Below are 26,080 nucleotides of genomic sequence, written 5' to 3' on the forward strand. Positions count from 1 at the left end.
ATATTTTTTCTATCTTCCCAGACTAATCTGGAAACCTGCTACAATTGCAATACAACAGCTAAAATGTTTTGCACCTTGGTACGTCTAATACAGTATCTTGCTAGAGTTAATGGTGATACAGTAATAGATTGTGGCACTGTTTATATACAGTTACAGTAATGTACAGCTTTTAAAGTAACAACTGGCAGAGCTTATGTGGTATTATATTTGGTCCGTAAGTTAAACTTTGGTTCTCCTTCTACCCATCTATTAATAATATACCTTCTAATATGACAAGTCCTGGCACAGAGGAACATCGCTCACCCTTAATGCTTCATTCTCACCTTGGGTAACATGGACTGCAGATGCAAATCACTGTGCCCAATATTACACCTGGCTTTATCACTAGATAATATCTTTATGCTGAACATTTATATTCTTCTTGATTGAAGTTTACTGTACAGTCTTAAATAAAAACATGTCTGAAATCAATGTGTCATGTTTTTTTTTTTTTTGGGGGGGGGGGGGGCATAGAGGGCTTTGGGAATAATTTTATATGTAACCATTGCTATTTTATGGCCGATATTGGGATTTGTCAGCAGACAATAATTTTTCATTATGACTCATGACTATGTTTAGTTACATGAGTAATCCCATTCTGACATAATTGCGTGCTAAAAAGTGGCGTAAGTTCATATTAGTTGCCTGGAGGCAAAATATAATATATATATATTTTCTATCAAAGTCACAAAAAATTGTGAGAGATAAAGTTCCAGTCAATCAGTTTCTGCTTTTTTGAAAAATTACAATTAGGAGCTGAATGAATAGTACATTATCTCTCACACTTTTGTCTCCAAACATTAATTAAAAAAAAAAAGTTTTTTTTTAATTAATGCATTTCCTTTCGACATCAGCTCTTTGTTCTTTAAGATACAACAGCAGAGCTGTAGCTCACTATATAAACACTTTGATCTGTTCACATTCCGGGACTCTTTAGCTCAAGGGTACTTCAAAGAGGGTTTGTGAGTCAGCAGTAAATGTAGCAAATCTCTATGAAATGAGTGGAGAGAGGTCTGTCCTATTTCAACTGGAGCTCGGTGAACAATGCCTCCAATGTTTTTGGGAGTAATGCCCACTGGATGTATACATAGTACATAAACACACTACAATGATCAACTTGATTACAATTCTTTACAGAATTTTTGACAAAAATATGAACAAGCTCAGTTACAGAAAATATGACAAATACTTTGTTCTAGATCTATGTTTCCCAAGCTCTGGCTTGCAGAATATCCATGCTTGAGAACAGGTCACTTAATTAGTATCTCAATAAGGTGTAGATTTATTAAGCTCGGTGAAGTGATAAACTCTCTGGTTTTTATCACCGGCCAATCTGCTCCTACCTATAATTCTTTATACCAAGCCTGTAACTTCACAGGTAGGAGCTGATTGGCCGGTGATAAAAACCAGAAACTTTATCCCTTCACCGAGCTTAATAAATCTACCCCTTATTTTGATAAAACCACCTGTGCTAAAGAGTGGATTTCCTTAAAGCCTGGACTTTCAGGCACTTTTTAGGTTAAAACTTTTGAATCACTGTTCTAGACTATACACTAAACAACATATTTGTTATTTGAATTGTTGGTTTATTAAATTGGGAGGTCAAAATGTGTATTACTGTAAACAAGTAATGGTCTATCACTGTACAGATACACAATAACACAAATTGCATTGCTGAGATCAAGGGACATCTACTTATAGTAAAATATTTAACACCACAGATCCGGTAACATAATATTCCTTGAGTCAATGAAGACTGACATACTATACAGCATTTGACATTATGTGTTGGTGAAATCACCCTTGTAATTAAAGAGTATTAGGTGGTATAAGACACCTCCAGATATGTAGAATATATATATATATATATATAAATATGTTGTCATTATGTGTATATATATTTGAGTGCCGATGTTTAGTGTATATATTATATATATATATATATATATATATATATATATATATACCCAATGGACCTGTCATTCAGGACTTGTTTAAATAGCCACAGATAGCCGGCTCCGGTGCCCTCACTGTCGAGGTGGTAAAGACTCCTTTGTATATTAGAGAAAATAAGGTGGCACTCGGAAACTTGGAACAGGTGAAAACTCAGGGATTACTTTTAATCCATGTGCTCAGGATATATATATATATATATATATATATATATATATATACACAGATCCACAAAGCCTGCACTCGCACTTTTACCAAAAGACAATTGGTGGGGTGCCTCAATGGAGCACAGGTGTGGCCTGTGTCCAAAAAATAAGAACAAAAGTCTTACTGTGAGGTAAGACAAAAGCACTCTCCACAATATAAATATTTAGGGTAATAATCAGGAAAAAAATGTCTGATAAACCAAAACAATGTTAAGCACAATCCTGAGCTCTTAAGCTCCAACGTTTCGGTCACTAACCGTGACCGTTGTGAAGGAGTCTTTTAAAGTCCAGCAGCAATCAAAGGTGGTCACCAGAATAAATGTTGAGAAAACAGGGTAATATCCACAGGATCAGGGCCTGTGGCCGTGGCCCTGATCCTGTGGATATTACCCTGTTGTCTCAACATTTATTCTGGTGACCACCTTTGATTGCTGCTGGACTTTAAAAGACTCCTTGTCAAAGGTCACGGTTAGTGACCGAAACGTTGGAGCTTAAGAGCTCAGGATTGTGCTTAACATTGTTGTTTTGGTTTATCAGACGTTTTTTTCCTGATTATTACCCTAAATATTTATATTGTGGAGAGTGCTTTTGTCTTACCTCACAGTAAGACTTTTATTCATATATGTATATATATATATATATATATATCTATATAGATATATAGATATATAGATATATACACATATACACATATACACAGCAACAAATCAGGTGGCAGAAAAGCAGAGAGGGGAGGGCACCTGGTAAGTTATGTTTGCAGATTTCTAAATGCCGGATTGAAAGCTTTTATATATATATATATATATATATATATATATATATATATATATATATATATATATATATATATATATATATAAATGTCCGATATGGCACAGCACAACCGATAACAAAAGTGACCTTTGCCCGGTGCCAGCTGTAAGCCCCAGGTAGGGCTGATATAATATACTCACGCTGCCTTAGGAAGCAGCTACAGCAGCACCCGGGATTCAATAGACGCAGATAGGCAGGTACACTTGCAAGTGTACCTGCCTATCTGCGTCTATTGAATCCCGGGTGCTGCTGTAGCTGCTTCCTATATATATATATATATATATATATATATATATAGGAAGGTGAATGAGGCGGCACTCAAATGGGTTTTTTCAAAGCGTGTATTTGGCAAAAAATAGGACCAAATACACGCTTTGAAAAAACCCGTTTGAGTGCCGCCTCATTCACCTTCCTATCCATTTGACCTGGAGGGCACCGGGGTAGTTGGACCCAGCTGCGGGAGTGCCAGGCCATCACCTGAACCTATATATATATATATATATATATATATATATATATATATATATAAAGGTTCAGAGGGCGCTATGAAGTAGTTAATGGGAAAACAACTGTAGTAAAAAGTATTTATATAAATTATTTATTTTCATGTAATAGGCAAAACCAGTGGCACCATTCATAAAATTTGTGGACAAACAGTACTGAATCTTGTTCCTCACCACATAACTAACATACCAACACAATTAAATTATATAATATTTTTTTCTACATTTTTCAATAAGAATCTTTTGGCTTAAAGCTTCTGTGAAAAAAACTGATACTCTAAATCGTCTTAAATCAAAACATTTGGGAACCAGTGATTTATGTAGTTGAATTTTGAATTATTACATTTAAGCTTGTAGAGGTTATATTTTTCTTGTGCATAACGTGGATCACACAAAAAAAAACTACATTTTTATTTGTTTGTCCTAACAAATAACTGCTTTGTAACATTGGGGCAACACATTAATCAATAGAATATAGTTCTAAACATAAAGTAATCATTTAAATGTAAGTAATTACCAAGAATGAAACATCTGTGCAGCAGTATTACTCCATGATGTGCTTCAGTCATTTCAATTGTCTACCCATATTGTATCGCAGAAGGACCCAGGCTATCTACTATATTTATATGTTTTTTTTTAAAGTGTACAAATGTTGATAAAAGACAGAAACTTCCAGGTTCTTGCAAAGGACTAAATATTTATTATTACTACAAACTTAAGACATCATTTAGTGACAAAGATTTCACATTATGTGCATTTCTTCATTCACCATCTGGCTCAGTTGCCACTTCATTCGCTCTTTGAGATCTTGGTGACTTCTCGTGTTTTAGCCCGAAGTTTGTTGACCTGGGACTCTGCGATATCGGCCCTCTCTTCAGCTTCCTCCAACTCATGCTGGATTTTGCGATACTTGCTCAGGTTGACATTTGATTGCTCCTCCTACGATTTTGAACACAAAAAATAAGTACAGTATGTCTTTATTTCATGACATTATCTAAGCTGTACCTAAGATCTAACATACTGTATAAGGATCTAAACGTAGTTAGTTTTACCATATATGGTCTGATTACATAATACATTTCAAATGAAAAGAAGAATAGAATGAGTGTCCAAACTATACTCATATATTTTCTAAACTAATAATAAATATACAGTATTAAAAGTTACCACAGATCTCTATGAACATATAAACTCATTGTTCAAAATAAATAATTACATAAACTTACTATAGTCATATTAATTACATTATTAAGATTATTATAAAGATATTATTTATAGTTACTTACAATCTCCTCAGTCTGTCTCTTGTAGGCTTTCACCTTCAGTTGGAGTTTGTCTACAAGATCTTGGAGTCGGAAGATATTCTTCTTGTCTTCTTCAGACTATAGACAAATGTGACAGATTGTCAATTGCAGCTAAAGTGCATGAAAGATTGAAATTAAAGGGTCTCTTTAATACACCAGTGATTTCAATTAACATTTATATAAAGACATTAAGGATCATTTATTAACTATGGTTTTAGGTACATAAATTGCACAGCAGCTATTCAGATATTAGACATATAAGAGATACGCGCTTTATGCAGTGTTAGTAACAGTGTGTTTGTAGGGAGTTTTCACTTAGAGCTATGATGAGGATGATATTATAATTCAAAAAGGCTGTAATTAAGGGAAAATACATCAGGATGTTATATAATTTATACCTAATATTGTTACAAAAGATACACACCTGATATGTGAGCTCCTTTACCCGTCTTTCATATTTACGAACACCCTTAATGGCTTCTGTGCTGCGTTTCTGCTCAGAATCAACTTCATTTTCAAGTTCCCTCACCTAATAATAAAGTTTAAAATTATATACTGTACAGTTAATGTTAAAGTTGGGTTTACATACACAACGTGTCTCATATCGAGCTACACACCCTGGCCTCCAATTTCTGGAGCTGTTTCTTTCCACCTTTAAGTGCCAATTGTTCAGCTTCATCAAGACGAAGCTGAAGATCCTTCACAGTCTGATCAAGATTCTTCTTCATCCTTTCCAGATGAGCACTGGTGTCCTGCTCTTTCTTCAGCTCTTCAGCCATCATTGCAGCCTAGAAGTTCAAAAGAAAGGTCATGTTTCAATTTTATTATTTTGGAAGGTGGAGCTGTTCAACCAAAATTGTATTATAAAAATGTTCTAGATCATTATAGGTAATATATGACAATGGCCTTTATTTTTAAAAGAAATAAAGACCTTTTTTTATGCTTTTTAGCAAAAGAAAATGTTTCCTGCTATTTAAGTCTATGTCGGATTGCCACTATTTTCCCCCAGTGTCTTTAGAAGTACCAGCTCCGTCGCTGGCCACTTCTGCAATTTAAGCCTGAAGATGGTGTTACAGGTACAGTATGTGCACTAATTCCAGAGAATTGCAGGAAACGACCATTGCCTTCACAATATCTCCCATGGTACTTCAGGTATATGAATGTATTTTTATGTCACTTTTCATTTTTACGTGTCATGCAGAAAATTGGGTTAAATTCCCCTAAAATGATTTCACTTACATCAGTAATTGCCTTCTTGGCTTTCTCTTCTGCATTGCGAGCTTCTTGTATGGCTTCCTCCACTTCTGTCTGTAGCTGACCAAATTCAGTTTCTAGCTTCTTTTTAGTGTTGATCAGGCTAGTGTTCTGTAATGAAATTGTGGATTGGTTCAAAGTTAACAAACATTCTTATAGGGGCATTCAATCTGTGCCGATATTTCCGACAGATGGAAATATCGGCACTCTCCTATTCAATAAGGCCATTTCAGGCAGCATTGAAGCCTGACAGATTTGACTTTTTGTTTTAAAGTTGAATCTGTTTTGTCGAAAATGGCCGCTGGATTGTCAAATACTTTCCACAATCCGCCACCATTTTCAAGTAATTCACGGCCATTCTCACACTCAACGGTGGAAAATACTGTGACTACCAACTGTAGTTAGCGGCGGAAGCCGGCAAAAAAAAGCTGTGATTCTGTCGAGAGCGTCCCAACAGTCAGAATCCAGATTGAATACCTCCCTTAATTTGACACCTGTTCCAGCCATGTGAGTGAGGATGTGATTGTTACCTGTGAGTGTAAGAGTTGGACACGCTCATTTACATCCAGCAACTCTTGCTCTGCCACCTTACGGCTCCTGTCTGTTTGTTCTAAAGCTGCCCTGATCTCCTCTATTTCAGACTGCATGAGGTTTGCTCTGCGCTCAACCATCGCCAGCTGTTCTTTCAGATCTTCTTGGGTTCTAAGGGAGTCATCTAGATGAATTTGTACATCCTGTGGGAAGTAAACATAATGGAATATGAAATAAGAAGATGGGTGGTCCCACTAACATCTAACCCCTATTTAGAAACATATGTCTACCTTAAGCAAACCTTGAACATATCTCAGCTGCTTCTGTGACTCTGCAGCTTGGCGGTTGGCATGGCTTAGCTGAACCTCCATTTCATTAAGATCTCCCTCCATTTTCTTCTTCAACCTCAGAGCATCATTTCTGCTCCTGATTTCTGCATCCAATGTGCTCTGCATGGACTCAACTATCCTGATATGGTTCCTCTTCAGCTGGTCAATTTCTTCATCCTTCTCTGCAATCTTCCTGTCGATTTCTGATTTTATTTGGTTGAGCTCCAGCTGAATTCGGAGGATCTTTCCTTCCTCATGTTCAAGAGATGCCTGTGGGATGGGAGGAAATTAGGACACAGTGTGGGTTATGTCTGATGTTCATTTCCTGCTTATTATATGTAACATTTAGAAGCTGCTTTTTATTTATCAGAATTGATATCATACAGCTTATTCTTGTGTAGAACTTATTCCATTATACAGTTGTTCATAAAACGAAAACACATAGAAACATAGAATTTGAGGACAGACAAGAATGATTTGGCTCATCTAGTCTGCCCGTGTACATGCACACAGTTGCACACAATTGTGTTATTGTAAAAGAAAACTTAAAATTAAAATGAATCAAACAGGAACACAACATGAACTAAATAAGTACCTCAGCTTCTTCCAATGCTGTCTGAATTTCAATCTTTTCTTGCTCAAGCTGCTTTTTGGCCTTTTCCACTTCATGGAGGGTCTTTGTGGTTTCTGATACTTGCTCAGTGAGGTCAGAGATCTCCTCTGGAGAAAATAAAAATGATGATTTATATTAGTGGTAGTAGTGTTATTTATGCTATGTAAACAAAGGAAATTACTTTGAATTACACATAAGGCACGTTTGCATCAGGTATGTGTAACATCTGAATAGTTAATGTCATATATTGTGGTCAGTGATGGAACTTGTGATTGGTGGACCCAGTTGCAAAAATATAATTTGGGACCACTTATGGTTGGAGCAAGTGGGGAATAGGCTTTTGCTGGGTTCCCAATGTTGCATCGGGGAATGTTGTGCTGTCAACATCTATAGATGGCATTAGAGGTACAGTCATAAACAGCAGTAAGCAAAGTGTACCACTGTTTACTAAATGCTGAATAGATGTGATAATATCTTTAGCCAGTGCTAAAGGGGTTATGACGCAATGTTAAATGGCGGTCACACTATTTTATGAACAAATCTCTAGGGCTTATTTGCAGGATTTAAATGTAAGACCAGCATATAGATCAAACAGACATTTTTTATGCTCTAAGGGGTGAATTCAGGACTGATCACATTTGTGATCAGCTGCACAGTTTCACAATAGTCTGGAAATTGTGAAAGCGTGGGACGGTTCCTGCAATCACATTGCATTTTTGCAAACGCCTCTGCCTGTCAAATAGGCAGAGGCGTTCAGATGGCGAGACAGATGTGGGGGAGGCTGGCATTTCCAGAAATGGGGCATGTTGCCCTTGTTTTCCGGGAGTAGCCAGGCCAAGGACTGTGCATCAATTTGCAGTTTCCTTAGCCTCATTAGCCCCCCCAGTGATGGCCAGCCTAAGTAAGGTCAGACAGGCATCACAGAGCAGCATTGTGACCGATGGTCATGATTTTCCTCTAGAACTTTGATCGCATCGCCGTTTTCAGCTATAGCAAATGCAGGCAGGAGGTGGTATTGCTATGGACTGCATATGATAAGCTGCTGCAAGCAAGTTATCATATGCAATCTATGCTGAATCAGGCCCTGAAGTATAGGTAAGGCAATGACTGATAATTGGTTACTTTGGTTCAGTTTACATTTTGCAACTAAGTTTATGAGACCTGACCAATGTAGCTGTAATTAGCATAGAATAATGTTAATATGGTGAACACCTATGTTTATGTATTTTTTGGTATTATTATGAAAGACTATAAAGCTGCCCTCTTAACAGGTCTGATGTAAATCATTCTCAGTGAACTTTAAACTCTTACAAAGTTATTTCTGTTACATTCTGCTCCATTATTAGTTAGCCAAACTGGTCACAGAAGTTAATTTAACACAAGCAGAACTTTAGATTGGACTTTTGCCTGCCTTATATATTATTCTAAACATAAAAATAAGGCTAATACAATAAAGAAATGTAATACTTTAAAACAAATCTTTTTTAGACAAAATAATAGAACAATTGTATATGGAAACAAATCTAAGAATGATAATGAATTATTATGGGAAAAAACAGTGGCACATCAAAAAAATAAAGTTATTACGTTGTAGATTCTTGTTCTCCCGCTTGACGGTTTCTAAGTGATCCAGGGATTCTTCATAAGCATTCTTCATCTTGAACAGTTCAGTGCTCAAAGACCGGGATTCCTTCAGAGAAGCCTCCAGCTCAGCTTGTGACTCCTCAAACTTCTGCTTCCATTCAGCTAGAACCTATAGCACATGTCACCAAGGACACCACAAATTTATTAATTTAATAACAGTCAAAACACAAAATACACAAAATAGCAACACAAATACTGTAGTCCAGGTTTATGGTTTATGGGGTTTATGGTCTCACCTTGTCAAAGTTCTTCTGCTTCTTGTCCAGAGCAGCACATGCACTGTTTGACCTTTCCACATCAACCATGAGATCCTCAACTTCATTTTGCAGCCTAAGTTTGGTCTTCTCAAGGGAAGCACACTTAGAATTCACAGCCTCGATCTGTTCCTCGGCCTCTTGTAATCTCTGTGCCAGTTTTTTCCTGGTTTTAAAAACATATGTACATACATATGGGATCTATGCAACCATGAAATTAACCTTTATTTTAATTTATTTTAAATATATATTTTTGAACTTGTCAAAGCTATAGACATATTTTTATATCATATAAATATATATGTGTGTCAAAAAACACCATTGTCATCTCCTTACACGTTAAAACAGTATTATTGTGGTGGTCTCAGGGTACACCAGCAACTTCTCTTTGGTCTGATTTTGAATTCTTCTAACTAACTAGTTCAAAAATATTTTAAAAATGTATAAAATAAGCATCTACTATACACACTTATACGGAATATGGAAGCTACTACAATATCTTCTATCAACTTGGGGAGTACCAGCACCTTTTTTTCAAGTCATTTTTTTTTAAAGAAAGAGAAGCACTGCTGTATGGTATTGAATGAATTTGTATTGCATTTGCTGCGAAATTGTATCAAACAAATAAAAGCAGCCCTTTTGTGGGTTAAACCAATGTTTTGGAGAATGCTAATTAATCTGGTCCAGTGGCATCACTGTGGTATAGGACACAAAGGGGGAAATTTACTAAAGGAAATTTGTAAAAAATAGGTGTATTTGTATCCAGAAATATACTTATTTTTGACATTTACTATCCTGAAAATACGGCAATTCGTATTCGTATTGATAGCACATCAATACGAATACGAATTGCCGTATTTTCGGTATAGCAAATGTCAAAAATAAGTGTATTTCTGGATACAAATACACCTATTTTTTTACAAATTTCCTTTAGTAAATTTCAAAGTGACAAGTAGGTGATGGGAAGACTTTAAGGTGGCAGTTAACACCTCTATGGTAAACATCTCGCAAGGTAAAATGTGCAGTAGTCAAATCATTTCTCAGGCAACCAGTGCCATAAACTGAATGAAAACTTTATTTTTTTTAATGTTTTTAACTGTTTTCCCACTAATAGATGCAAACGCTGTAAAAACATCTATCTATCTATCTATCTATCTATCTATCTATCTATCTATCTATCTATCTATCTATCTATCTTTGCTTTCAAATAACATAATAGCACATACTTGGCATCTTCCAGCTCTTCTGTTCGCTGAATGGCATCTGTCTCATATTTTGTTCTCCATTGAGCAACCTCACCATTGGCCTTGGACAGTGCTCTTTGAAGCTCAGCTTTAGCTTCCTGCTCCTCTTCATATTGCTCCCTCAGTAAGTCACAGTCATGGCGGGAGGACTGCAAGCCATGTGCGAGGGCATTCTTGGCCTAACAAATAAGTATTTTTTTATTATTATTTTGGTTTCACACTGAAAAGAACATGAATATGAGTTATTAACCCTTTGAGAAACAAAATATAATACATTAAATTGCTTGCTATAGGTTCAGTATCCCTGTCATTTGCAATGAATTTCAAATCTATATGTATATCCTTTAGCAGAGTGCAAGTGGCTGTGCAAGTGTTCCAATTTTACAAATGTTATAAATGGGTGCCGGACGGGGTCCCAACAGTCTGGATCCCGACAGGCATTAACCCAACGTCGGGATCCCGACTGTCAAAACACTGACAGCCGGGTTCCCGACGGCCACCTGCTATTTTCCCTCGTGGGGGTCCACGACCCCCATAGAGGGAGAATAGAATAGGTGGCGAGCGTAGCAAGCCACCGTGCCCGCAGCGAGCCCGCAAGGGGCTTAGTTGCGCTCACCATGCGACATCGGGATCCCGATGTCGGGCTAATGACTGTCGGGATCCCGACTGTCGGACCCCTGTACCACACCCATTATTAATATCCCAGCTTTTTGCTATATTACACACCTTTACTTCCTCCTCCAGTTGTCTCTTCAACTCTTCAATTTGCTGCGTGAAAGCCTGTTTGCCTCTGGAAAGCTGAGAGATAAGGGCGTCCCGTTCATCCAGTTGACGGGCGTATTCACCTGTTGAAAACATTTATCCATTGCTTACACTTAGTGCATTGCTTACACTTAGCAAATAATGTATATCATTTAAATTTTGTAATAAACTATCCAGCGGGTAAACTAAACTTCCTAGCTTCAATGTAGTTATCTGTTATTCTATTTAACCTAGAAATAGTGGAACTTGGTAATATACCCAATACTCTGAAGAGTTACTTATACTTACCATTTTCAGTTTGTAGACGGGCTTTTTGAGCACTGATGTCATTAATTTTTCTTTGATGTTCTTCTTCTTTAGTCTTAACTTCACTCAGCTGGTCTTCTAGTGTGCGGCAAATTTTCTCATAATTGGCCTGTACATGACATAAAGCTTCTAATAACACTGCAGTACAGCAGAACAACGTATTTGCAGGATAATAAAAAGATGCTATATTTATTTAACTAAATCATTTTTTTCAAAATACTTGATTTTTTCCCCTCTTGTTTAATACTGGCCTTACCATTTTTGGTTTTAATGACAGATGTCTATTTATGTGATAAACAGTTTACAGTCTCTAACTGAAAATAGGAGTTACATTCCACCACATAGTAGTGTTCCTTATTCGGTTTTGGTCACGCAATAGTGCCCCATATACATGGTATGCTACACAATTATCTGTCCAATATCAGCACAGTCTCTGTGATGGTCCATGCAGTGCTGCCGGTGTGACCTCCGTAGTGCGAGTTGATCTACAACAGGCCTGGCCAACCTGTGGCTCTCCAGCTGTTGGGAAACAACACTTCCCAGCATGCATTGTCACAGTTTTAGCATTCTCTAATAGAAAAACTGTGGCAAGGCATGCTGGGGCATATAGTTTCACAACAGCTGGAGAGCCACAAGTTGGCCACACCTGATCTACAGGGTGTGCACTGATGTTCTCAGTCACTGGTCTGTGACTTACTGATGGGATTAGAAGTTAAGAGTTCTGCTGTATTCAACATACTGGCCAGGTACCCTCAGTGCTAGCAACTTCCTCAATGTCATCCAGGGGCATGGCTTAACGTGTTTTTTATCTCTCAGATCTAGCCTTCCCATTCCTCCTTGCTAGGTAAGTGTCAGTTGTCCTCTCAAATCTGGGCTCCTCCTACCGCTCAACATATTTGTGGCCCTAGCAACACTTACATATATTAGTAGTTTTGCCTGCATCAAAAAAAAAAGCACTATTGGAGGAACACTATAAAAAGTGTCTGTCACCAGAGGCATTCTTAAAGTGGTCAATTACTATTCACAAGAATAAAACAAACTATCTATAATATTGTTAACACTGTGACTGACATCTCTAAAAAAATCTCTGACATACTTTTGCTTTGGAAACTGACTCCAAGTTGCTGGCAAGATCATCAATCTCCATCTTAAATTCACTTTTTTCTTTCTCCAGTTTCTGCTTGACCCGCTGGAGGCTTTCGATTTGCTCTCCAAGCTCAGCTACACTATCAGCATGCTTCTTTCGGAGAGCCGCAGCAGTGGCTTCATAGTGTAAGGTGGCCTCTTCAAGATCACGTCGCATCTTCTGGAATTCTGCCTCACGCTTTTTGTTCATCTCAATTTGAACAGAGGTTGCTCCACCGGCTTCCTCCAGGCGCTCACTGATCTCTTCAAGCTCCCTAGAGAGATCGGAACGTTGCTTCTCTGCCTTGGCACGAGCTGTACGTTCTGCCTCAATTTCCTCTTCAAGCTCCTCAATCCGAGCCTTGGTTTAACAATATGGACAATGAGTAAAATTATTTTATGGTGACTGTAAGTGACTAATACTATTGAAGTGAATTATACCTGCAGCTCTTTAATTTTCTTCTGTAGCTGAGCGCCAAGTGCTTGTTCATCCTCAATTTTGCTCAGAAATTGGCTAATTTCAAAATCCTTCCTGTGGAAACATTAGGTATATGTTAGTTAGTTAGTTAGTTAATTGAAAAGTTGCAAAATATGCACACTGTCAGGTGTCCATAACACAAAAGCATTCAATAATAACAGCAATGAATCTCTGCAACAAGGTACTGCTGTCACTGACTAATTGGGGATCTACCAGCTGGGGAAAACAGTGCAGCATGGAGGAGACACATTGTCTCTGGCTGTGGCGGGGGATAGTCCAAAAGCAGCAGGACCAGCAGCAGTGGGCACCGGCAGGCCCCAATAAATGGTATGGGACCTAGGGTCATGGCTGACATAGGCGGCTTTAAGGAAGAAGGACAGGACTAACACTTGGAGAAGGGGGACAGGGCTGACCCTGAGGAGAAGGGGGGCAGCGCTGACACTGGGGAAAGGGGGACATGGCGGACATTGAGGGTAATGAGGAAAGAGCTTACATTGAGGGTAATTGGGACAGGGCTGACACTGGGGATTTGATGTTTTGCAGAAATTTCACTTATGGTGGTCCTAACAAAGTCAATGTCCATGGGCCCCCTCCTGTCTTGATCTGGCTCTGGATAAGGACTTAATATTCATTCCCTCTGTACAGAGTTGAATTTTGGAATCCTATAATATTCCACACAGCAGTGCTCCCAATGGGAGCTTATTATGCTGTGACATGAAATGTATAATGCAACTACATGTTGTGAGTCACCATGTGACTCACTCACTGACAGCTAACAAGAGATGGCACCCAACATCATAGTGTACTCAGGAACATTGGTACAAAGGGGTTTATTCTAGTTCATTCTTTCTGACAAAATCCTTCTTAGATGGACAAAACCATGTGCACTGCAGGGGGGCAGATGTAACATGTGCAGAGAGAATTAGATTTGGGTGAGTTATTTTGTTTCTGTGCAGGGAAAATACTGACTGCATGATTTTACACTTCAATATAGATCTCACTTTGAAGAAAAACCCCACCCAAATCTAATTCTCTCTGCACAAGTTACATCTGCCCCACCCGCAGTGCACATGGTTTTGTCCATCTAAGAAGGATTTTGTCAGAAAGAATGGACTAGAATAACCCCCAAAATGTGATCACTCCTATGCTGAAGATGTGTATGAGCTCACAAAATATTTTTTTTATAAATCTGCAGTAAAAACTTTTTCAAGTGTTGCTGCATATAAGATTTAAGATGTGTTTTATTTTGGCATGCCTGTACATATACTTACTTTTTAAGTTTTTCATCAATCTGTTGCTTATCATTTTCTATATCCATGACAGTTTCCTGGGCTAATTTGAGATCACCTTCAAGTTTTCTCCTAATTCTTTCAAGGTCCATGCGTAGTTTCTTTTCTTGCTCCAGAGATCCCTCAAGCTACAAGCAATTTTGGTAAATTTTTTTAATCTGACTATAGAGCTTTAAGTAAATTATATTAAGTCCCACTTATCTACTCACATCATCAACTTGCTGTTCAAGCTTGATCTTGGCTTTGGTTAATGTGTTCACTTTATCTTCTTCAGCCTGGAGGTCATCTAGTGTTTGCTGGTGAGCTTCTTGAAGAGCTTTCTTCTCCTTTGTTAGTTTAACAATGTTCTCATCCAAAACAGCCATCTCCTCTGTGAGGTTTTTAACCTATTTTGGAAAAGAAACATGACTAAAGGCCCATATACACTGGGTGACTTTCATGTGAAAGCCACACAGTTTTCTCGTCTGTGCGGCTGTCAGCATCAAAGCCGCCCAGTGTGTACAGGGTAGCGATGAGCGGTACTGCACACTCCTGCATCATCGTTGCCGATGAGAGGCTTTGTGGACGGCTTTCCATAGTGCTGCACTATGGAAAGCCATCCGCCCCCCTGCTGACAGTGCCGGGCAGGGGGAAAGCCGCTCAGTGTGTATGCACTGAGCGGCTTTCCCCCGCAGCGATGACAGTGATCATCGCTGTCGATACATGCTGGGCATAATGTAATCAGTGTTTTTTACCTTATTTAAACTCTATTGAAACCACAATGGTATGAGATTACTTTAGCTGGTACAGATATTCTACAATGTCCATAAAACAAATCTTGTTTAGCTATAGTAAAAGTGTCCACCATGTTTTATATCATATGTTATTTCTTTTGTACAAAAACTTAAAAGCATCATACGTAATTGTTTGGTGTAGTAAATGTACATGCCTTATTTTCAGTAGCATGTTTCTCCTTCTCAACCTTGGCCAAAGTCAACTCAAGGTCATCAATATCTTTTTTCAACTCTGAGCACTCATCCTCTAGTTTCCTCTTCTTGGCGGTTAGCTCAGCATTTGATTCTTCCTCATCCTCCAGCCTCTCATTAAACTCTTTGATCTTTGCCTCCAACTGGATTTTGGTTTTGATCAACTGATCACATCTTTCTTCTGCATCTGTTAAGTTTTCAGATTCCTTAATGGTAAAAAAAATATATTGTGTTTACAAATTATTGTTTATTTTAGTACCCTTCCCTTGTGACATTTATTGTGCCAAAACTTCCTTTTCATTGTGCACATGTTAAATATTCAGTATCACATTCAAATAAAAATGTAGTGAAAACTCACAGACTGCACTTGGATCTGCAGATCATTTTTTTCTTGGACAATTTTAACCATTTTCTCCTCCAGCTCTTTCCTTTTTGCCTCTGACTTGGTCAGAGCCTCCTTTGTCTTTGTAAACTCTTCCTTCATATTCTGCATTTCTTTCTCCGACTCAGCGCTCTTCAGTAGAGGTTTGATCTTGAAGAATAGTTTCATCCATGGCCAATGTTTGACATTCATGAATGCCCGGATGTTATATTGGATAGAAAATATTGCTTCTCTATAAAGCAAGGCAAGATTATTGTTTACCATAGTAATTTTTTTTTAAACGTAATGAGATTTACAATTATTTAAGTTCCCTTAATATTTTTGTAGGGCAAGGCAGAGCTAGTTATTACAAAAAAAAAAATATTCAAAATCTCAAAAATCTTTCATCACAACCAAACAGAAAAATGTACATGGAAAACAGTATTCTTTTTTCTATTTATATTGGGTATAAGTAACATCCATTAATTATTTTTAACAATAAAAAGAGATGTTTTTACAGAACAAAAATAACTGCCACCTACAGAGGTAAGTTGTTAGGGTTGGGGCAAGTTGTTACTGTTAAGTTAATCAATCCAAAATCTTAATATAAAAAAGTGTTCATTAAAAAACTTCTTTGGTACTTGTTTCCTAGCACGGCCACAACGATCATAATCGCGGTCATCAGGGGTAAAATCGGGGCCATCGCGGGCATCGCGGCCGCTAAAAAATCGGGTGCGATGGGCCAGACGCGATGCCCGCGATTTCCCCATAGAGAACAATGTTAAATGGCTCAATTTACCCGCGATGACCCCGATTTCCCATAGGAAACAATGTGAAATGGATCAATTTACCCAAATTATCATAGGGAACAATGGTAAATGGGCCAAAAACACCCCTGAACATAAAAATGTCCCCCCAAAAGTACTATACGCCACCCCGCAATCAACGTGAACCCGAAGCGTGGCGAGGGCAGCGAGCCCGCGAGGGGCGGCGGTACGCGTCCTCCGACCTTTTCATGCCCTACTATCCACGTCGGCGTGAAGTCGAGAATAGAATAGTGTGGCGAGCGCAGCGAGCCACCGAGCCCGAAGCGTGGCGAGCGCAGCGTGCCCCGCGAGGGGACGCGGATACCTTCACAGTTATACGTGTCCCCTCGCGGGCTTCCCAGGTGTCCATGGCGACGCGGACACCTGGGAAGCCCGCGAAGGGACGCGTTTACCTGTGAAGGTATCCGCGTCCCCGCGCGGGGCTCGCTGCGCTCGCCACGCTTCGGGCTCGGTGGCTCGCTGCGCTCGCCACACTATTCTATTCTCAACTCCACGCCGACGTGGATAGTAGGGCATGAAAAGGTCGGAGGACGCGTACCGCCGCCCCTCGCGGGCTCGCTGTGCTCGCCACGCTTCGGGTTCACGTTGATGGCGGGGTGGCGTCAACTACTTTTGGGGGGACATTCCACTGCTCTGTGGGTTTTTTTGGGGTTTCTGGCCCATTTACCATTCTTCCCTATGCTGATTTGGGTAAATTGATCCATTTAACATTGTTTCCTATGGGAAATCGTGGTCATCGCGGGTAAATTGAGGCATTTAACATTGTTCCCTATGGGGAAATCGGGGGCATCGCGTCTGGACCATTTAAGCATTTTTAGGTGCACACGACGCGACCGACCCGATTTTTCACTGTTTTCAATGCATTTCAATGGAAAAATCGGGGGCATCGCGTCGGTCGCGTCGCAGGCCACTCAAATTACCCCCGATGGCCAAGATTTGTGGCCGTGCTAGGAAACAAGTACCAAAACTTTTTATAATTTCTAACCATGGCGAACCTACAGTATATAGAAAAGAGAAAACCTACCTGTGGGTAGCAGTTTTACGTGATGGTGGGCAGTTGGGAGACCCCCTGTCACTCACTTGCACACAACATCTATTCACAACAGACAGATATAATGGAGGCATGCCAGCAGTTTACAGATTGCTGGGCATGCCCCCATAGTAATGACAAATGGGCATGTATTTTGTGAATGTACCATTATTGTGGTGAAGCCACGCCCCATTTGCCAAGGCCACACCCGCTTTTGGAAGCACACGCAAGCCAGGTGCAGGAGTCCCAATTCCATCATTCTAGGGCCTTTGTCAAGAAAGGCCCTAGTGGCTGAAACGCGTTGGGCCACTTAATTCTTATCCAGGACGTCAGCAACACACCCCCCATCATCACCCCCGCTCTGCCGCAGCCTCCTCCCAGCCGGGAGTCAGAGCCCGCAGCACACTGTAAGCCTGACCAAGGAAGCCGCGATCTCTCGAGAGCGGAACCCGGAAGTCACGGATGACAGAGACTGTGGAGCCGGGTGACAGCGCACGGCTGTGTGTTCACCCGTGCACCAAGCAGCAACAACACGGCGGCAGCACCTGAACTTCATCCCGTAAGAGACTATAGCGGGATGCCGCTCACTGCCCTCCACGACGGCTACATTTATTTTGTTTCATCACACGTTACTGGACATTCATCCATTCCTGTTACAGTTCTGCAATACGTGACTATTACAGAGATCCATAGGATCACTCCCCAAATTACCCACCCTGTTGTGGATATTAACTATTTGACATTGCAGGAGTCCATTCCCTGACCCCTTTGCCCACTACAGACCGCTGCGGTCACCCACGCAGTGACATACTGTAGGTTCCTTATAGGGACCTATGGTTTTAAAGGGACCTACATAGGTCATACTTATACCTCAGCAATAGGCCTCATGGAGTGATACCCCGCTGGCCTATTCCTGTTTAATCAGGACTCCATACATTCTCCCACTGCTACAATACTTACTTTATTGTGACAAATAATAAATTCCCTTGAACTTTTACACCATCTCTCTATCTTCATTTATTCATTCACTAACTTGTCTCTAGATTGCTAGTCTCACACACACCACAAGTGCCTCACAGGTGAGCGCAGTATAATCCATCTTTTTTCTAAGATGACCATAGTTCAATATCCATACTGTACTTCAATTTACAATTATAACAATAATAAAAAATAAACTAATGGTCTGTGATTCTAACACTGTGAATGATAAACCATTACCTTTAGCAGTCCAGACAAGATATGTCTTCAAATATAGGTAAAAAATATTATTTTGGAACAAGAAAAATTAGTTTTTTTAAGTACCTACTATATGTACATCTGTGTTTTGCTGAGCACTGATGGTTACATATTCAAACTTGTTCCTAGTTGCATGAGCCACTGCATGACATGGGTGTGGTTTGAGATTCATTGTAACAATTTACCTCTGTAACAACTAACCCCACCTTCCCCTACTATAAATAAGGTATTCATTATGGGGCTGATGAACAATTAAATGCAATTTAGATGTTATTGCTGACACAATGCCTGCACATAATTAAATATACAGTATACTGTATGTTTCACTGTATGCAGAGATGTGCATATCTCTGCATACATGACCACCCATATCAGTATGTTTGATTTTATAACCATTACACTGTATATAAGATCTATAAAAAAAAAAAGACATAATTATGTACAATGCTGTGTAGACTGCAGTTCCAAATATTTTGCATCGCAGATACTTGCATATACTCATATCACATGTGTACTGCAAAAACGCATAACACACAGTCAGGGGTGTAATTTGCACCTACAGTATAACAAGCGGTGCAGCACTCACAAATCTATAAACCAATGCATAAAGGGGTGTGATTTCATGGAAGGGTGCATGGTCTCATTGAGGGGGCATGGCCTCGTGTCACAAACCTCCATTATTCATAACTCTGAGGGTCTGGGAGGAGTGGGCTGCCTGTGGACAATGCTGAGGCTGCTGTGTCAGTTCCTACACAGTGGCAGGAGCCGGGTGCTGTTAATGTTATAGTGCAGCACCCAGATCCTGCCACTGAGTAGGAGCTGCCACTTTGGTGTCAGCCCTCAGTGTGTGACACCGGGGTGCAGTCCGCATCCCACTTGTGCCGGTTCTGCACATAGTACATCATCAAACTCTGCATCAGCCCCTGAATGTTTGCTAGTAACTAATCTTACAGTATTATTCATTGTAAAATACTGGGACAATCACTTATTTGAAAAAAATATATATATATATATATATATATATATATATATATATATATATATATATGTCCAGTATATCCTTAGGTAATGTAATACCTCCTATCCATCATCTTCTTGAATTCCACTCTCGCAAGATATCCCCTGCACTGAGCTTGAGTACGAGTGATGATCTGTGCCAGTCGGTCATCTCGCATCTCCTCCAGGGTCCCCAGCAGACCAGCTTTAAAGAACACCTTAAAATGTTGTAGATATAACATGGTTTTTAGAACTAAGTTTTTATGTAGTTAATTACGCTATAAAATATACACATGCGGAGCTACAAATATATACCTTTGTATGTCCAAATCTGTACTGTGTGTGGTCAATGTCGATGGATCCAAGAAGCTTTTCTGAAGCCTTTTTGCTGTCAATAAACTGGCCTTCGGGTATAGCACTGGCATTTAAGATTTTGTATCTGGAAAAGCAGGTACAAATGTCGGATTGTTGAGTTACAGATGTGTCCTTATACATCATTGCTGCATTTGCACCAAATAAACCCTCGTGATGTGCCAGGTCATGTGAGACTGCTAGCGTCACATGTCTTTTTTTTGTGTGACAGCCCTACAATGTGACAATGTACTGTAAGCTAGAGCACTACTATGGGGGAAAATTACTAAGATGGGAGTTCTATTTCAGATGGGATAATGCTATGGGAAACAATCAGAAGCTACTTCTTATTTATTTAGCACCTACTAGAAGATAATAGACTCTGATTGGATGATATGGGCAGCATTCCATCTTAAATAGGACTCCCATTTTGTAAATTTACCTCTATGATTCAATACATAAACTTGGTCCTTACTATGAGGCATAACATTAACTGGGGTGCTACTATGGTTCAGAAATAAACTTGCCGCCTACTATGAGGCATAACATTAACTGGGGTGCTACTATGGTTCATAAATAAACTTGGCGCCTACTATGAGGCATAACATTAACTGGGGTGCCACTATGGTTCAGAAATAAACTTGGCACCTACTATGAGGCATAACATTAACTGGGGTGCCACTATGGTTCAGAAATAAACTTGGCGCCTACTATGAGGCATAACATTAACTGGGGTGCCACTATGGTTCAGAAATAAACTTGGCGCCTACTATGAGGCATAACATTAACTGGGGTGCTACTATGGTTCAGAAATAAACTTGGCGCCTACTATGAGGCATAACATTAACTGGGGTGCTACTATGGTTCAGAAATAAACTTGGCGCCTACTATGAGGCATAACATTAACTGGGGTGCCACTATGGTTCAGAACCAAACTAGGCCACCACTATGGGGCATAGCATTAATTACTGCTTGTGACAGCATAGGGACAGGGACCACTTTGCATTTCTATCCTTCTTTTATACATGTCCGATTTCATCTTTGCATTTCTATTGCTGCACTATTTTTGCATGACACATCTGTTTTCTACATTACCAGAACTTCTGATGTAGAGTACCTCTGCTTGAAGTCACCATACTGGATTCTGCTGGGGAAACCTTTTCGGCAAATCCTGATTCCCTCTAGCACACCATTGCACCTCAGCTGATGCAATACCAGATCATGTTCCATTGCACCTTTAGGAAAATATATTACAGACTTTAGATACATTTCTAGAGGCCTAATCATCCTGCTTTGCTAAATTTCCTCATAAACTATCATTTTTATCAGTGCATAAAATGTAGCCTATTGGCATTAGCCATCAAAGCAATGATTGTAAATTGTCCATTTTTGCATACATTGCAAACAGAAAGCTATGTGGCTGTTTTTACAACCTAAAACCGAGAGTATGGTATCTCCAGGAGTACCCTCAACATGAATAAATGCTGCATAAAATTACCATTGGAGGATTGACTGCAAATTTATCTGAATAAATAGACCTCCCAGTATACTTGTATGTGACTGAGGCTCTTACCTGGAGTTTTGGTCTCATTGGGAATAAGGCAGCGTACAAAGTGAGGGTGAGTTGTCCTAAGATTAGTCATCAATTTATTTAAATTCTCCTGCAACAAATGGGAACAAGCATTACTTATAGGCATGGTCTTTTAGCAATTCAATTCTCGATATTTTACCCACATATGGTAGAGGAGCAGCACAGATTGTCCTGTGCATCTCTATGGCCTGCTAAGGGAAATCTGTGATTTGTGGGGAAATGTTCCTAAGACCAGCAACTCACAGACATAGCTTTTAATGGTTTAATGGAACTGCCCCAATAGAAAACTGGGTACTTGTGTACTTTCACGGCGGCAGCCTAAGCTAGGTTATCAGCGTAGGCTGCTGCTGTGAAACTACACAAGTAACTACCGTACTGTTGCCGGGAACTGCATCTCGGTCCCCAGCATCCCTGGCAAGCCTAGTCAGTGCCTCTCTCACACCACCGGCACCAGCATGATCCCCTCTCTTTGGCGGAGAGGGGATCATGCTGGCGCCAGCGGAGAGGCGCTCCATCTATTTGACACGCAGGAGCATCTCAGACGCTCAAGCAATGAGACGCGTCTGAGTAGCTATTGCAGCAGGATACAGCAACCCTGCCGACAGGGTTAGGGGTTCTGTAGCGCGTGCGTCTCCTGTCCAAAGAGGGAGTACAGACGCAAGTCCATGTTACATACTGGCAAATGCCTCCTTTTCGAACCCCCACTATCCACGGCAGCCCAAAGTGTGGGGAGCGGGCTCGTTACGCGTCCTCCCAGCCTTTTCATACCCCCACTATCCATGTCAGTGTGAAGTTGACTTTATATAGTGTGGCGAGCGCAGCCAGCCACCGAGCCCGAAGTGTGGCGAACGCAGCGAGGACCGCGAGGAGACGCGGATTACATGCTGCGCACGCCATGCTTCTGGCTCGGTGGCGCCGCTCTCGCCACACTATATAAAATCAACTCCACACCGACGTGGATAGTGGGGGTATGAAAAGGTTGGGAGGACGCGTAACGCGTCTGCTCGCCACACTTCAGGCTGCAGTGGGGGATTGAAAAGGCGGCAGGTTAATTAAAGTTAATTTGTCGGCAGCCATAACTCATATAATGTACTGCTGACTGACTACAATACCGCTGACTGACTACGCTGGATTTGACAGGGACGCTTAAGCGGCCGCGGGAACACTATTTCCTTCTTACCACTATTTACTTCCTACTTCTGACTGACTACGCTAACTATGCTGGCCGCGGGAACACTACGCTGATTCTGACAGGGACGCTACGCGGGCGGCGTAATTGCCGCCGTGAAACTACACAAGTACCGAAAACTGTTTCTCTGGTACTTTTTGACCATCATGGGCGAAGCAAATATGCTAATATACTCCATAGTAACCAAGTAAAGCTTAGTATTTAGAATGCCCGAGGAAGCAATGTAGTTTATATTATACATGTAATAGTGTATTTTGCAGTGCTGACTTACCCGGAAAAGGGCAGATACTGTCTGGAAAGAGGAACCCTTCTTTTTACTACCTTTCTTTGCACCAGCACCATCTGAAGTATAAAAATAAATGTTATATATATAGTCCATAGAGCAAACGCACACGCTGACTGTTATTAGAGACCGTGCCAGGTCATGAAGGGATATAGGTTAAAGTCCTGTGTGTGATCCCCAAAGGGTAACAGAACTGACAGCACCAGTAATGAAAGAGATCCAATCCACCAGATAAATAAATGACCCAAGAAATCAGTGATCAGATAAATAAATGCAGGTTTTAATAGATCCAAGCTCACAATCATCCGGAGCATAAATGGACACCCAACAGGCTGATACAATGCTTAAACAACTGATACATTGAGGAGACGTGTAATGTATCAGTTGTTTAAGCATTGTATCAGCCTGTTGGGTGTCCATTTATGCTCCGGATGATTGTGAGCTTGGATCTATTAAAACCTGCATTTATTTATCTGGTGGATTGGATCTCTTTCATGACTGGTGCTGTCAGTTCTGTTACCCTTTGGGGATCACACACAGGACTTTAACCTATATATATATATATATATATATATATATATATATATATATATAGTGTTGCATTTAATGGAGACTAGGAGCTCATTCTGTCATTTTAATGCTGTTTTATCACTGATTTCTTGGGTCATATTTATCACAATTCACATTTTAAATGTGATTGTGGCATGAACATTTCAGGCCATATATATTAAGTTTCAAAAAGTGATAAAGTGGAGAGTGATAAACAACCAGCCAATCAGCTCCTGCCTGTCATTTTTCAGACCCAGCTGTACAATGGCAGATAGGAGCTGATTGGCTTGCTGTTTATCACTCTCCACTTTATCACTTTTTGTAGCTTGATACATTTGGCACTCTGTCCCAACTCGCAAAGCGGGCCTCCTATGTGCTGCCAGAAATGATCATAGTTGTAGTGCTGGGACAGAGATCGCCAGAGAGTATGGAGATTTTCTCACCTATAGTCAGTCACATTTGTCTTTCACAATTTCAAAAGCCTTGATACTGTATGTACATAGGCCAATATCACTCCGGCCATGCACAACAGCTGATACCTTACAATATAACAATGAGATAGATCATATAAATAATATTATATATAGGAATATACATTCCTTAAATATGTGTGGAAAGAAAATGATATGATACATATAGACAAACATCATATCTATAACATTTATAACAATAAATACATAAATAAATAGATTAGTTAAAGATGTACCCCGGATCGGTAAGCAGCTGAGTCGGCTGCAGAATTAGTCGGTGCAGCTTGCTGGTGTTGGCTGTGCTGGGGGATGGGGGGGGGGGGGGGGAACAGGCAGAGGAGGTGCATTCGGGGGGGATCTGAATAAAGCCTTCTCTGAAATTAGTTGAAAGCCTCTACTAATGCTACTGTATTTGAGGATGGTAAATTCATGCTGACAACATTTCCCATTAGAACTATAGGAAATAATTTCAGCAAGCGGCACTGATGCATGTTTTTGGTGCATAGAAGAGATTTTTGCGAAATTTCCTCCAAATTACTATGATGCATCCTGGCAATACTTCATTGTAATTAAAACAATGTGAACACATTGGTTTTGACAAAATACTGGTGTTAAATTGAATGGAAAAAAGTGATCCTTTAATGGTAGCATAAATTGTCATTATCGAATTGAATTCAATACTGCATCCAATAAAACTTCTCCCAAATGATATACAGGTTGAGTATCCCGTATCCGAATATCCATTATCCGAATTATTCCGAAAACCATACATTTCAGAAAGTGTACAAAAAAAATTTTTTTTTGCTAAAAACTTACTGGGGACATCTGTAACAGCACTAATGAGGGAATGATATGTAACTGGCACTATATATGTGCAAGACAATGATTGCTTGGCATTTAAATTCAGTGCCTGAGATTGTACACAAACTTTGTTTCATGTTTTGAAACCTTGTTTTATGCACAAATAAAATATATTTGTGTTTATTTCATGTGTTTGATGTATATGTACATTATAAATGCAAGAAACCTCAAGATACATCATTGAAATATTAAAATATTCCGAAATACGGAATAATCCGTTATCCAAAATTCTCCTGGTCCCGAGCATTTTGGATAAGGGATACTCAACCTGTACAGTACACACTACGTCATAAATCATTGTAAAGCCAAGCCAATCACTACTGAAAATAAAGCCGTTAGACAGTAAACTGTATATCATACTCAATGTAAAAGCATGCAGAATATTTTAACCTGCATCAGTTGCGGAATAGCTGGAAAAAAGATAGGCCAAGGTTTTCAGAGAAGACTTCTGGTAGAGCCCAATGACTGTTTCATTCAGTGGGTCCTTGTTCTTGTCTAGCCATCCACTGATGTTGTAGTCTACTGTCCCAGCATAGTGGATAAGAGAGAAGTGGGCCTCAGCTTTGCCTTTGGTTGGTTTTGGTTTCTGGAAGTTGTTGGACTTGCCAAGATGCTGATCATACAGCTTGTTTTTAAATGAAGTGTCTGTTGCCTTAGGGAACATGCACTCCTCTTCAAGGATGGAGAAGATGCCCATTGGCTATGGGGAAAAATAAAATTGAAG

At 39.8% G+C, this 26,080-nt stretch overlaps 1 protein-coding gene across 1 annotated transcript in view; it reads right to left on the reverse strand.

Moving 5' to 3' along the window:
• Positions 1-26,080, reverse strand: part of LOC146009678 (uncharacterized) — a 72,957-nt gene that overhangs the window by 25,278 nt on the left and 21,599 nt on the right. Inside the window, exons 14-38 of the mRNA XM_083150135.1 lie at positions 25,747-26,056; positions 23,465-23,535; positions 21,987-22,074; positions 21,531-21,648; positions 20,378-20,501; positions 20,144-20,280; positions 15,971-16,226; positions 15,576-15,818; positions 14,857-15,033; positions 14,630-14,775; positions 13,322-13,412; positions 12,852-13,241; positions 11,738-11,864; positions 11,414-11,532; positions 10,670-10,866; positions 9,426-9,609; positions 9,133-9,298; positions 7,528-7,652; positions 6,894-7,202; positions 6,603-6,806; positions 6,058-6,183; positions 5,436-5,606; positions 5,243-5,347; positions 4,801-4,896; positions 4,308-4,453 (exon numbers count right to left, since the gene is read on the reverse strand). Of these exons, the coding sequence (XP_083006261.1) occupies positions 4,308-4,453; positions 4,801-4,896; positions 5,243-5,347; positions 5,436-5,606; positions 6,058-6,183; positions 6,603-6,806; positions 6,894-7,202; positions 7,528-7,652; positions 9,133-9,298; positions 9,426-9,609; positions 10,670-10,866; positions 11,414-11,532; positions 11,738-11,864; positions 12,852-13,241; positions 13,322-13,412; positions 14,630-14,775; positions 14,857-15,033; positions 15,576-15,818; positions 15,971-16,226; positions 20,144-20,280; positions 20,378-20,501; positions 21,531-21,648; positions 21,987-22,074; positions 23,465-23,535; positions 25,747-26,056 (4,226 nt within the window). The remainder of the gene's footprint in view (positions 1-4,307; positions 4,454-4,800; positions 4,897-5,242; positions 5,348-5,435; positions 5,607-6,057; positions 6,184-6,602; positions 6,807-6,893; positions 7,203-7,527; positions 7,653-9,132; positions 9,299-9,425; positions 9,610-10,669; positions 10,867-11,413; positions 11,533-11,737; positions 11,865-12,851; positions 13,242-13,321; positions 13,413-14,629; positions 14,776-14,856; positions 15,034-15,575; positions 15,819-15,970; positions 16,227-20,143; positions 20,281-20,377; positions 20,502-21,530; positions 21,649-21,986; positions 22,075-23,464; positions 23,536-25,746; positions 26,057-26,080) is intronic.

Source organism: Crinia signifera, chromosome 6 (genome assembly GCF_055691185.1).
Source record: "Crinia signifera chromosome 6, ASM5569118v1, whole genome shotgun sequence".
Lineage (NCBI taxonomy): Eukaryota > Metazoa > Chordata > Amphibia > Anura > Myobatrachidae > Crinia > Crinia signifera.